The sequence below is a fragment of the Hordeum vulgare genome, chromosome 3H (genome assembly GCF_904849725.1).
Source record: "Hordeum vulgare subsp. vulgare chromosome 3H, MorexV3_pseudomolecules_assembly, whole genome shotgun sequence".
Classification (NCBI taxonomy): domain Eukaryota; kingdom Viridiplantae; phylum Streptophyta; class Magnoliopsida; order Poales; family Poaceae; genus Hordeum; species Hordeum vulgare.
Window position 1 is genome coordinate 613,932,782 of NC_058520.1, and position 14,239 is coordinate 613,947,020.

The window sequence follows — 14,239 nt, forward strand, 5'->3', positions numbered from 1 at the left end:
GACGGGCCTTTAGTCGCGGTTCTTCAGAAACCGCGACTAAAGGTGGGGGGCTTTAGTCGCGCTTAGTTGGTCGCGGTTGCGCAACCGCGACTAATGGCAGTTGCGAACCGCGACCAAAGGCCTTTTTTCCACCAGTGAGCATTCAGGGTGACATAGCATGTTGGTTACTTTTTATAAATTAATGAGGGCTCTACTTATTTTTTTTATGACCGGGTGAGGTCTTGGCTTATTTTTGACGACATGGTGAAGTCTACGCTTACTGATTAGCTTTAAGTTTTCAACCGGGAAAGTCGATATTGTTTTATCACACCTACCGCGCGCCAGAACAAATCAGCTGCCGGAAAAGATAATAATCCACGGTGTCACGACAGGTTAGTTACTTTTTTCAAACTGATGAAGTCTCCGTTTATTTATTTATTTCGAACAACTGAGGTCTCCGCTTCCTGAGTGGCTTGAATTTTTCGCACAAGCACATGTATTGGAATTTTCCCCGTACGTATAAGTGGATATTCTTGTTTCCCTACTGAAAGGAGAATAATAATGGCTCTAAGATTAGCTAAAGCAACCCATCGAGCTAGCTTGTGCACTAGTATAAATACACAACTCACGGTGACAGCAAATCTCATCCATCATTACACACACGCACTTCTTTCCTTCATTCCCTAAGGCAGCATTAGTGATGGAGTACTCTCCAAAGCTAGCTGCAGCACTGCTCTTAGCCCTCACGTCCGCCATGATCGTCACCGCCCAGAATGACGACGCTGACTACATGGTGAATGCCCACAACGAAGTGCGCGCCGCCGTCGGTGTGGGGCCGGTGACGTGGGACCCCATAGTGGCGGCGTACGCGCAGTCATTCGCGGAGAAGCGCCGCGCCGACTGCCAGCCAATACTCTCTCCGGAGGGCGGTCCATACGGAGAGAACATCTTTCGGGCCCCTGGTACCGAATGGAATGCGATAGACGCAGTGATTTATTGGGCGTCCGGGAAGCAGTACTACGACCACGCCACCAACACTTGCTCCGCACCTACGGGTGAGTCGTGCGGTGAATACCTGAATTTGGTGTGGAGGGACACGAAGACCATCGGTTGCGGCGCTGTCGTCTGTGACGGCAATGCCGGTGTGTTTGTCATCTGCGGCTACGGTCCGCCGCACATGGTTGGGCAGATTCCATACTAGGCTACGTATCAAGTATGCATGCGGCTATGTATGCATGCATGCACATAGCACCGTGCTGCATAAATAAATAATTAAGGGATACTTCTAGGGCTGGGAACTAATTATCGGTCGATTGATGTCACCGATATGTGTGTGTGTCCAGAAACCCTCCTCCCTTCACTCCTGTATCGTTCCGGGCTTTGATTGTTTTCGTATTTGTCTTGTAACTTGTGATTCGTCTTTGATTTCTTGTATTTGAGCTTCTTATTCTGGTTGTATCCGGGCTTTGCTCTGGATGGGTCTCTAGTATAGTTGGAACGAGAAAAGAACAAGCACAATATCACGTAGACCTTAAGTTCAAGCAACATGTTTGTGTTCTAGAGAACAAAACCTACATGTATCTTATATTTTAAATAATCTGATTTCAGCAATGTGTTTTCAAAATGAAATAACAAACTTCAACGAAACTGAGAAAATATTTTAGTGGCCTTGTAGTGATGCTTATCGAAGGTTGTTTAGCAACGATGCCCGAATTTTTTCACATGAAATGCGCTGATATTTATGGGCAATAATATGGATAACATAGCAAATAATAATATACTACTATATTAATAGAGCACAACTCTCATAAAAAGTTCTACTTAATCAAGGTGCAAGTTAAAAATCAAATGTCCCAAAATAAGACGGTTACACTATTACAAGTTCTGCTTGGAACAAGAAAATAATTTCAACCCTGAATAGGACAACAACTCAAACACCATAATGACCATGGATGCACGAGATGTCCTAGTCCTCCATGACCCATATCACCTTCTCCTTCCTACACAAGAATAACCGGAACGTTCTTACTGATTGTCTACAATTTTTACCTGAATTAAATAAGCGCATAATCCACAACCTAAAACGTATATTACATGATCAGGCTTTTTTATTTTTGAAGTCAATGATCTTGGGAATAGATTACCGTGCATTTCTTCTAGCGTAACTCCATCATTTGCAATAATTGGCGGAACTGGTCATCTAGTATCACTAAAGCTACGAGGTATCGCCCCCTCATCTTTGGAAACCCCCACTCTATTTCTCCCTTGTATCTTCCACTTGAGCGAAATCCAGAGTTAATTCAGTTCGATGCATACGTGATGGGTATATTCGTTTTAGTAAGTATTGTTTTTTCAAACAGAGGACATGATATGTTGCGACACTGGCTGCCTCTTGAGAAGCTAATCCACATCTGCTCGGAAGGTCGTTGTTTGGCGTATCGTGTATACCATGCACTGGTTTGCTCATTTATGCATCCATAAACCGATGTTTTTTCTACTGCATGGCCTGGCGCGGCATCCATGGTGAAAAAACAAGTTGGGTACTTTTTTTCATTCCGATGAGGTCTCCGCTTATTGTTAACCATCCGGTGAGGTCTTCGCTTATTTTATACGACCGGGTGAGGTGTCCGTTTAGTGAATGGCTTCAATGTTTTACTTGGAATAGTTATGTTAATACCTCACCACCTAGAGCATATATTACGACGACGTCGCTTATTTATTTTTGAAGTCAATGATTTTAGGAATAGATTACCATACATTTCTTTGACCTAACTCCACCATTAGCGCCAATTGGCGCAACGGGTCATTTCGTATCATTAAAGCTAGGATCTCGCCCTCACGTTTGGCGACCCCAACTCTCTTTCCCCCATGTCTCTTCCACTAGAGCGAAATCGTGAATTAATTCAATTGGATGTATAAATGATGGGTATCGTCATTCAAGTATGCACTGCTGCTTCAAACAAAGGGAATGATCTGCCGCGACACAGCCTCCATCTTGAGAAGATAATCCACATATGCTCGGAAGGTCGTTGTGTGGTGTGCTGTGTGTAATAGGCACTTATTTTCTTTTGTATGAATCCATGAATCGATGCTTTTCCTATAGCAGGGGCCTCACGCGGCATCAAGGTTGTCAGAATCGTGACTCAAGTCTTAGAATCTTACGATCTTACGATCCAAACTAGCCCCTCCGATTCTACGATTTTGCTCATAGAATCTAAGTTTCTACGATCCTAATAGTTAAGATTCTATGATTCACGATCCTAGCAACGGAGCTCCGATCCGATTCAGAATCGCGATTCTGGTAACTTTGCGTGGCATGCACAGTGACACAACATGTTGCTTGCTTTTTCAAAGGGATGATGTCTTTGCTGATTTTTGCGATCCGGTGAGGTCTGTGCTTATTTCATACAACCTAATGAGGTCTCCGCTTACTGATTGGCTTTAGTTCTTACATGGAATAAATATATCGATAATTCACCACCTAAAATGTATATTGTGATTATCACAATTTCTTATTTTTGAAGTCGATAATCTTGGGAATAGATTACCATTCATTTCTTTTTGAGTAACTCCGCCATTTGGGCCAATTGACGAAACTGGTCATCTAGTATCACTAAACCTAGGATCGACCTCTCATGTTTGGCGACCCCAGCTCTCTCTTTCTCCAATGTCCCTACGACTTGAAAGAAATCGTTAATTAATTCAATTGGATGCAGACATGATTGGTATATTCAATCTAGTACGTATTGCTGCTTCAAATAGGGCACGATTTGCTGCTATACAGGCTGCCTCTTGAGAAGCTACATCTGCTCGGAATATCGTTATGTGGCATACCATGTGTAATAGGCACTGCTTTGCTTATTTATGCTTCCATGAATCGATGCTTTTTCTACAGCAGGGCTTGACGCAGCATTCAGGGTGACATAGCATGTTGGTTACTTTTTATAAATTAATGAGGGCTCTACTTATTTTTTTTATGACCGGGTGAGGTCTTGGCTTATTTTTGACGACATGGTGAAGTCTACGCTTACTGATTAGCTTTAAGTTTTCAACCGGGAAAGTCGATATTGTTTTATCACACCTACCGCGCGCCAGAACAAATCAGCTGCCGGAAAAGATAATAATCCACGGTGTCACGACAGGTTAGTTACTTTTTTCAAACTGATGAAGTCTCCGTTTATTTATTTATTTCGAACAACTGAGGTCTCCGCTTCCTGAGTGGCTTGAATTTTTCGCACAAGCACATGTATTGGAATTTTCCCCGTACGTATAAGTGGATATTCTTGTTTCCCTACTGAAAGGAGAATAATAATGGCTCTAAGATTAGCTAAAGCAACCCATCGAGCTAGCTTGTGCACTAGTATAAATACACAACTCACGGTGACAGCAAATCTCATCCATCATTACACACACGCACTTCTTTCCTTCATTCCCTAAGGCAGCATTAGTGATGGAGTACTCTCCAAAGCTAGCTGCAGCACTGCTCTTAGCCCTCACGTCCGCCATGATCGTCACCGCCCAGAATGACGACGCTGACTACATGGTGAATGCCCACAACGAAGTGCGCGCCGCCGTCGGTGTGGGGCCGGTGACGTGGGACCCCATAGTGGCGGCGTACGCGCAGTCATTCGCGGAGAAGCGCCGCGCCGACTGCCAGCCAATACTCTCTCCGGAGGGCGGTCCATACGGAGAGAACATCTTTCGGGCCCCTGGTACCGAATGGAATGCGATAGACGCAGTGATTTATTGGGCGTCCGGGAAGCAGTACTACGACCACGCCACCAACACTTGCTCCGCACCTACGGGTGAGTCGTGCGGTGAATACCTGAATTTGGTGTGGAGGGACACGAAGACCATCGGTTGCGGCGCTGTCGTCTGTGACGGCAATGCCGGTGTGTTTGTCATCTGCGGCTACGGTCCGCCGCACATGGTTGGGCAGATTCCATACTAGGCTACGTATCAAGTATGCATGCGGCTATGTATGCATGCATGCACATAGCACCGTGCTGCATAAATAAATAATTAAGGGATACTTCTAGGGCTGGGAACTAATTATCGGTCGATTGATGTCACCGATATGTGTGTGTGTCCAGAAACCCTCCTCCCTTCACTCCTGTATCGTTCCGGGCTTTGATTGTTTTCGTATTTGTCTTGTAACTTGTGATTCGTCTTTGATTTCTTGTATTTGAGCTTCTTATTCTGGTTGTATCCGGGCTTTGCTCTTGATGGGTCTCTAGTATAGTTGGAACGAGAAAAGAACAAGCACAATATCACGTAGACCTTAAGTTCAAGCAACATGTATTACAAGTTCTGCTTGGACCAAGAAAATAATTTCAACCCTGAATAGGACAACAACTCAAACACCAGAATGACCATGGCCGCACGAGATGTCCTAGTCCTCCATGACCCATATCACCTTCTCCCTACAGAAGAATAATCGGAACGTTCTTACTGATTGTCTACAAAATCTACCTGAATTAAATAAGCCCATAATCCACACACTACAAGAAATATGCCCGTTTATGACAAAAATATAATGATTGTGGTAAATTGGTCATAGATCTGTGACCAAAAAATACCAAATAGTCATGCGGTATCCAAGGGGGTCCAAACTGTACACCCTTGTGACCATTTCTGTCAAAAAGGTCAAAGTATCATCTATGTCAATAGGTCATAAAGCATATAACACTATCCATTGCATTATTTTGGGTCCATCTCGACCAAATTAATAAGGTCATAGGCTTGAATAAGGGTGATTGGATAGACAACTTTACAATTTCACATATGTCATGCATGCGTGTAGTAATGTTGTCTATGTGTCGCACATACTTGTCAAATCAACCTATCCGTGGGGCGAACAGAGTATATGTGGGGTCCAATTGTTTTTGGAAGGACCAAGATATGAAACTGTGGCCAACCGACATGCGGGACGTGCTACCTTGTAGGGCTCACCCACGATAAAGCCTTGGAGGTAGCGCCTCCCCGCTCGAGAGATGAGGGTCAATTTCGGTCTTTTCCCCTTCTTCTTCCCTTGGACAACACAAATCTTGGGCGCACAATGAGCTTTCGAGGTTACGAGAAGAGCGATAAAAAACTCGCGGTCAAACACCGGACGCCACTCAATCGACATACTCCAACTGCCGCTACCTTCACTCGCCACGGTCGTCTCAAATATGCCCCCTCTGCACCCACCATTCTCAATTTGCTTCTTTGACGTGTGTTTCACGCATGTGGGGGTTGGTTTGGGACATATGCCATGGTCTCATTAAAAAAAACTGTTAATCCATGATGGATTAATAATGACATTATCGGAAGGCCTCATAGATTAGTTTAAATATGTGAAGGTTCCATAATTTCAATCACAACGAACTGCTCTCACAGGAAACCAAAATAGGGCCCACTGACAGCCACCCACAGGCAAAAAAAAAATGAAGTCCAAAACTAGCTAAAGCAATGGGCGCGGAGAAGAAAAATTGGGAGTAACTTACGCGGAGAGACCAAAATTTTAGAGCCAGCCCATAAGTCCACCAGCCCACACCCGGGCGCCTCTATCCCGAAACCCTAGCAAGTCAGTGCAGACGCCTTCATCTCTCCCGGTCATCCCAATCACCCCGTCCGATCCCGATCCACACATTCCAGCCACCACCGTCCCCACTTCGGCGCCTCCTCATTCCACCTCGACGCCGGTGAGGCATCCGTCCTGGCCCGCACACAATCGGGGTGGCGACAGATCTGGAGTGGCGGCACTCTATGGCTGCCGGAGACCTTGGTGATCTACAACAACACGCATCGACAGCTGCTCCCTAAACCATGGAGTGCGCTCGCAGCTGCTCACCAAGGCACGGCGTGCGGCTCCCAGGCATCCGCACGCGGGGTATATGACTAACCATGCGACAGGGAGTGGTGCCTCACTTGGCGACCGCGTGTGAAGGCTCCTCACGACGGCGCCCTATTCCCTGCTCTTTTTTCTACTCCTTGGTCAGATGTGGTTTTCAGGTGGTGGGCACCGGCAGCGAGTCACTCACCAGAGACGGGGATCATCAAACCCCAGCATGCTCGCTGGAAACAGATCCATAGCAGCGCCGACAATCTCAAGCAGGGTCGACTACATAGCAATGTGATCCAGGAGGTAAACAATCAAGGTGTTCTCTGATAAACTGCTTGAAATAGCAACTGATTTACTTATCCGTAATACCATCAGTTTACAGTTTACATCAATGCTGATATGCAGGGACTGAAGACAGCTCAACTCCTGCATTTCATCGTGAATTCGTCAAGTGCAGTCTTTAATTTACAGCAACATAGTTCACAATATGATCACGCTAACATGAACAAAGTCTGTAGCATACGCCTGCTGAATAGCGAGGAACATATAATTGTATATTGCTCAGTAATGACTGAGCAAAGCTAGAAATGCCAAAGGAAGTAGTTACTTAGACAACAAAAACTGATGGGCAGAATATTCATTTCACACAACGCAGTTTGGAATAAGACGACATGCGTTGGCATTGTTCTCCACTTCAGGACTCTGCAGTACGCCGACTCGTGCTTCTTTTTCTTCTTTACAGCTAGGATATCGTAAGGCCGAAGGAAATATATCTCTACATTTGATCTTACTTGTCTTCGATCCAAAGCAGGATACATAGCTCATATATAGCAGTAGTAACAAGGAAGAGCCCTGATTTCCACTGAGAAACTGATGTAACAACCTCCTTGTCTCCTCCCTAATGAGCCAAACATGTTTGACATTGCAGCGCAGAATCTGATAACAGTCGCAAAAGCGCAGAATCTGATATCATGTGAAAAAATATGTGATTATGCCCGTGTTTTAGTTCAGGTGGATGCCTTTGCCTTGTTGCTTGGTAAATATGGCCATAATTATTTGCCCCCTCTTAATTTTTTTCCTGGGTCCGCCCCTGGCAATGTAAGTCTCTGTTTCCCTGACTTATGTTCCTTATTTAATTGATTCAAGTTCACCTACCTGGATGGTGTGGTTTGCATACAAAATAGTACATAGCTGATTTAATCATTCACGTAGGATGGTGCAGGCGATTGCTGGGGGCTCGGTGCTGACCTGGGCGTTGCCGGAGAAAAGATTGATTGCTGGGGGCTCGGTGCTGACCTGGGCGTCGCCGGAGAAAATATTGATTGCTGGGGGCTCGGTGCTGACCTGGGCGTCACCGGAGAAAAGATTGTTGCTGGTGTTCATGAGAAAAAGGGGCTGTGATTACAAGATGAAAGGAAATCTCCATATGCTAGCGAGGGACGTGGGTAACAGACGACCCACACTGGCCAGGCGAGAGACCAAGTCATGTACGGCTTGGAGGTGTCTTCCAACAAGCAGTATTTTCCTTTCTTACTTTTGTCGTTCTGTTTTCTATATCTGAACCTCTGAAATTAGTACGAGTGCGACAACCTTGCAAAAAAAATACTTAGTACAGGGATATTGTGTAGTTCCGATGTTTTGTTTCTGGTTGTCTTCTGAAATTAGCACGTATGGCTTGCATACAAAATAGTGCATAGCTGATTTAATCATTCACGAATGGTGGCTTTCTTGCATTTTGACCGAATTTTCTATATATACCAGCAAGTTGGTTGGCTGTTTGTTAAGATCTTCATGAGAAGCAGATCTTCTCAGTAGAACTAGTACAAGCTTAATACTCAGGTTTCGATTTAAATTTCACAGGGCTAAAAACAATGTCAGTGCTTCACTGGTAGAAAAAGAGGCTTCCGTCCAGCCCCATAAGTCGCGAAACTGTAGGAACCGCGACTAATGAATTCTTTAGTCGCGGTTCGGAAGACGAACCGCGACCAAAGTCCTGGGCCCAGGGCGCTCGGTGGCCAGCTGGTGCACGTGAGGGGCTTTAGTCGCGGTTGGCCAGGCCAACCGCGACTAAATCTCATCCCCTATATATACCAGTTCAGCACACTCACTTAGCCATTGGGTGCCACTTCTCTTCACAAGCTTCACAAGGGGGTGTAGGTTTGCTTTTGGTTCCTCTTATGCACACAAGGTGTTTGATGAAATGCCCCAAGAGCGTGAAACAAACATGATATGAAGTGTTGGAGCCACACTTTCCTCATTTATTTTTTCCTCCTCGATCGCGGTTAGCAACTTGAACCTTTCATGCATGTGTGTCATTGATAAAATATGCATGTGTGTTGTTCATTGTTTAATTTCTATTGTTTATAGCTAGTTAGTTTAACAAATGCATGATGGTTAATTATATATTTTATATTATAATAATGCAGATGAATCGGCAATGGATGTACGGTAACCGACTCTCCCGCGAGTTCACTACGGGTTTGAAAGATTTCCTCGTAGTGGCTAATGCGAACAAGCAGAAGGGTTTTGTTATCTGTCAATGTGTTGACTGTAAGAATCAGAAGGGTTACTCTTCCTCAAGAGAAGTTCACCTGCACCTGCTTCGGCACGGTTTCATGCCAAGCTATAATTGTTGGACCAAGCATGGAGAAAGAGGGGTTATAATGGAAGAAGATGAAGAAGGGGATGATTTCATCGATGAAAGCTATCTTGCTCATTTCGGTGATACTTTCATGGAGGATGCTGAAGGTGAAGGGGAAGGTGAAGGGGAAGGTGAAGGTGAAGAAGAGGCACGTGATGAGACCGTTGATGATCTTGGTCGGACCATTGCTGATGCACGGAGACGCTACGAAACTGAAAAGGAGAGGGAGAATTTGGATCGCATGTTAGAGGATCACAGAAAGTCGTTGTACCCCGAATGCGATGATGGTCTGAAAAAGCTGGGCTGCACACTGGATTTGCTGAAATGGAAGGCACAGGCAGGTGTAGCTGACTCGGCATTTGAAAACTTGCTGAAAATGTTGAAGAATATGTTTCCAAAGAATAACGAGTTGCCCGCCAGTACGTACGAAGCAAAGAAGGTTGTCTGCCCTCTAGGTTTAGAGGTTCTGAAGATACATGCATGCATCAACGACTGCATCCTCTACCGCGGTGAATACGAGAATTTGAATGAATGCCCGGTATGCACTGCATTGCGTTATAAGATCAGAGGCGATGACCCTGGTGACGATGTTGAGGGCGAGAAACCCAGGAAGAGGGTTCCCGCCAAGGTGATGTGGTATGCTCCTATAATACCACGGTTGAAACGTCTGTTCAGGAACAAAGAGCATGCCAAGTTGTTGCGATGGCACAAAGAGGACCGTAAGTCGGACGGGGAGTTGAGACACACCGCAGATGGAACGCAATGGAGAAAGATCGACAGAGAGTTCAAAGATTTTGCAGCTGACGCAAGGAACATAAGATTTGGTCTAAGTACAGATGGCATGAATCCTTTTGGCGAGCAGAGCTCCAGCCATAGCACCTGGCCCGTGACTCTATGCATCTACAACCTTCCTCCTTGGTTGTGCATGAAGCGGAAGTTCATTATGATGCCAGTGCTCATCCAAGGTCCGAAGCAACCCGGCAACGACATCGATGTGTACCTAAGGCCATTAGTTGATGAACTTTTACAGCTGTGGGGCAGACCTGGTGTCCGTGTGTGGGATGAGCACAAAGAAGAGGAATTTGACCTACGAGCGTTGCTTTTCGTAACCATCAACGATTGTCCTGCTCTTAGTAACCTTTCGGGACTGTCAAATAAGGAATACAATGCATGCACGCACTGCTTACATGAGACTGAAAGTGTACATTTGCCAAATTGTAAGAAGAACGTGTACCTTGGGCATCGTCGATTTCTTTCGAAAATTCATCCAGTAAGAAAGAAAGGCAAGCATTACAACGGCAAGGCAGATCACCGGCCGAAGCCTGTGGAACGCACTGGTGCTGAGGTATTTGATATGGTCAAGGATTTGAAAGTCATCTTTGGAAAGGGTCCTGGCGGACAATCAGTTCCGAAGGGAGCTGACGGGCACGCAGCCATGTGGAAGAAGAAATCTATATTCTGGGAGCTAGAATATTGGAAAGTCCTAGAAGTCCGCTCTGCAATCGACGTGATGCACGTTACGAAGAATATTTGCGTGAACCTCCTAAGCTTCTTGGGCGTGTATGGGAAGACAAATGATACAAAGGAAGCACGGCAGGACCAGCAACGTTTGAAAGACCCTGATGACCGGCATCCGGAATGGTTTCAAGGTCGTGCCAGCTACGCTCTGACCAAAGAAGAGAAGGTCATCTTTTTTGAATGCCTGAGCAGTATGAAGGTCCCATCTGGATTCTCGTCCAATATAAAGGGAATAATAAACATGGCGGAGAAAAAGTTCCAAAACCTGAAGTCTCACGACTGCCACGTGATTATGACGCAATTGCTTCCGATTGCTTTGAGGGGCTCCTGCCGGAAAATGTTCGAGTAGCCATTGTGAAGCTATGTGCATTCCTCAATGCAATCTCTCAGAAGGTAATCAATCCAGAAGTTCTACCACAGTTACAGAACGATGTGATCCAATGTCTTGTCAGTTTCGAGTTGGTGTTCCCGCCATCCTTCTTCAATATTATGACGCACCTCTTGGTTCACCTAGTCGAAGAGATTTTCATTCTCGGTCCTGTATTTCTACACAATATGTTCCCCTTTGAGAGGTTCATGGGAGTATTAAAGAAATATGTTCGTAACCGTGCTAGGCCAGAAGGAAGCATCGCCAAGGGCTATGGAAATGAGGAGGTAATTGAGTTTTGTGTTGACTTTGTTCCTGACCTTAAGCCGATTGGTCTTCCTCGATCGCGGCACGAGGGGAGACTAAGTGGAAAAGGCACGATCGGAAGGAAATCAACGATATGTATGGACGGCCATTCTCTGACTGAAGCACACCACACTGTACTGAACAATTCCAGCTTGATGGCTCCGTACTTTGAGAAACATAAGAATATTTTACGCTCGGACAACCCGGGGAAGCCTGAATCCTGGATTAGGAAGGCCCACATGGAGACTTTCGGCAGTTGGTTGAGAAAACATTTAATGAATGACAATGATGTTGTAGATCAGCTGTACATGTTGGCCAAGACACCATCTTCGACTATAACGACTTTCCAAGGGTACGACATAAATGGGAATACATTTTACACGATCGCCCAAGATAAAAAGAGCACCAACCAAAACAGTGGTGTCCGCTTTGATGCAGCAACCGAGAATGGGCAAAAGGTCACATATTATGGTTACATAGAGGAGATATGGGAACTTGACTATGGACCCTCCTTTAAGGTCCCTTTGTTCCGGTGCAAATGGTTCAAGCTAACAGGAGGTGGGGTAAAGGTGGACCAGCAATACGGAATGACAATGGTGGATTTCAACAATCTTGGTTACCTTGACGAACCATTCGTCCTAGCGAAAGATGTCGCTCAGGTTTTCTATGTGAAGGACATGAGTAGCAAACCGAGGAAATGGAAAGATAAGAAAACGACCAGTACATCATGCGATGATCCAAAGCGCCACATTGTTCTTTCAGGGAAAAGAAACATCGTGGGAGTGGAGGACAAGACAGACATGTCAGAAGATTATAATATGTTTGCTGAAATTCCGCCCTTCAAAGTGAACACCGACCCAAGCATTAAGTTAAATGATGAGGATGCTCCATGGATACGGCACAATCGTAAGCAAGCAGGGACACAAGGGAAGAAATGATGTGTAATAATTTATTGTACCAAACTTTGTTGAATGGATCATGTGAATTGATATATTATTTGATATATTATTATTAGTTTTATTTTTCTTAATTTTTTGATATATTATTTGTATTTTTAAGATTTTGAATTGAATTAGTTTTATTTTTCTGAATTTTTTGATATATTATTTGTATTTTTAACGTTTTGAATTGAATTAGTTTTATTTTTCTTAATTTTTTGATATATTATTTGTATTTTTAACATTTTGAATTGAATTAGTTTTATTTTTCTGAATTTTTTGATATAATTTTTGTGTTTTTAACATATTGAATTGAATTAGTTTTATTTTTCTGAATTTTTTGATATATTATTTGTATTTTTAAGATATTGAAAAAGAAAAGTATTCTAAAAAATACCTTTAGTCGCGGTTGGCCTGGCCAACCGCGACTAAAGGTCGTTGCGCGCGGGAACGAAAAACCCGCCAAAAACCCTTTAGTCGCGGTTGGGGAGGCGAACCGCGACTAAAGGGTACCCTTTAGTCGCGGGTCGCCTCCCCAACCGCGACTAAAGGTGGGGGGCTATAAATACAACGCCCGAACCGTCGACTCCATCTCGTCTTCTCCGATCTCTGCCGCGCCGAAGGCCTGCCGCCGTCGCCCTCGCCCTCGACGCCGCCCGCCGTCGCCCTCGCCGCCCGCCGTCGCCCTCGCCCTCGACGCCGCCCTCGCCGCCCGCCGTCGCCCTCGCCCTCGACGCCGCCTGCCGTCGCCCGCCGTCGCCCCTCGCCCTCGATGCCGCCCCGTCTCGCCCACGTACGGCGCCGCCGGCCGCTATCACCGGCCTCCCTCGCCCGCCCTCAACGCCGCCGGCCGTCTCTTGTCCGATTCACATGCATGCCCCGGGAGCCCATCATCCGTTGTCAATATAAGTTAGAATTATGCCCCGGTTAACCTATGTGCAAGTGCAACACGAGAAGGATTGAAGAATTGCACTATGAATCTTGCACCGTCAATAATAGTTTTCCTTTAAAAGTTGGATACTTGATTCACTTAGTATTACTCCCTCCGTTCCTAAATATAAGTTTTCTTTTATAGATTTCATTAGATGAGTATATACGAAGCAAAATGAGTGAATCTACGTTCTAAAGTATGTCTATGCACATACATATGTAGTTTTTTAATGAAACCTTTAAAATGACTTGTATTTAGAAACGGAGGAAGTACTATAGAAATCCGGGTCTTTTTTATATATAGTGATGGTTATATGTCTCACGACGATGAAGGCCGGATACTTGAGATCTTTTTGTTATATATAACGTGTGTACGAGCTCTCGTGTTCGGTTAAGTTTATACCATATTTGCAACAAGTGAAATAATCCCTCTGTTCACAAATATAAGATGTTTACCTTGCAAGTTTGGAGCTTTGTTAGGAATACAGTGATATCCTAACCCATCAGAATTTAAGTTCTAAACTTAACATTGATGCTCGTGTGTTAGTGGAAGCAGACATTCCTAGAGATAGGGTCAGTGGCGGAGCCAGAAAAATAGGACAAGGGAGGCCAAGTAGTCGTCTGCCGCCCCGTCTCGCGCTCTACCGCGACACCCTCTCCCACCCGTTCCTCGCCCCCTCCTTTTGCCACCGCCCTTTCGCCACCGCCACCGCCACCGCCCCCCTTCTTCACTT

The 14,239-nt window shown here is 45.1% G+C and overlaps 2 protein-coding genes and 1 pseudogene across 2 annotated transcripts; all 3 read left to right on the forward strand.

The window, feature by feature from the left end:
- The first annotated feature begins 609 nt into the window (after window positions 1-609).
- LOC123441145 (pathogenesis-related protein PRB1-3-like) lies at window positions 610-1,437 on the forward strand. Its single transcript, XM_045117652.1, has one exon. The coding sequence runs from the start codon at window positions 680-682 to the stop codon at window positions 1,178-1,180; it is 501 nt and encodes a 166-aa protein (XP_044973587.1). The 5' UTR covers window positions 610-679; the 3' UTR covers window positions 1,181-1,437.
- Window positions 1,438-4,359: 2,922 nt separating this feature from the next.
- LOC123441146 (pathogenesis-related protein PRB1-3-like) lies at window positions 4,360-5,187 on the forward strand. The gene has a single exon (XM_045117653.1). It carries the CDS (start codon window positions 4,430-4,432, stop codon window positions 4,928-4,930), a length of 501 nt encoding a protein of 166 aa, XP_044973588.1. The 5' UTR covers window positions 4,360-4,429; the 3' UTR covers window positions 4,931-5,187.
- A 2,394-nt stretch (window positions 5,188-7,581) lies between these two features.
- LOC123441147 lies at window positions 7,582-8,589 on the forward strand (annotated as a pseudogene).
- The last annotated feature ends 5,650 nt before the right edge of the window (window positions 8,590-14,239 follow it).

Coding starts and splice junctions, on each gene's coding strand:
- LOC123441145 (XM_045117652.1), top strand. CDS start 680: ATGGAGTACTCTCCAAAGCTAGCTGCAGCACTGCTCTTAGCCCTCACG.
- LOC123441146 (XM_045117653.1), top strand. CDS start 4,430: ATGGAGTACTCTCCAAAGCTAGCTGCAGCACTGCTCTTAGCCCTCACG.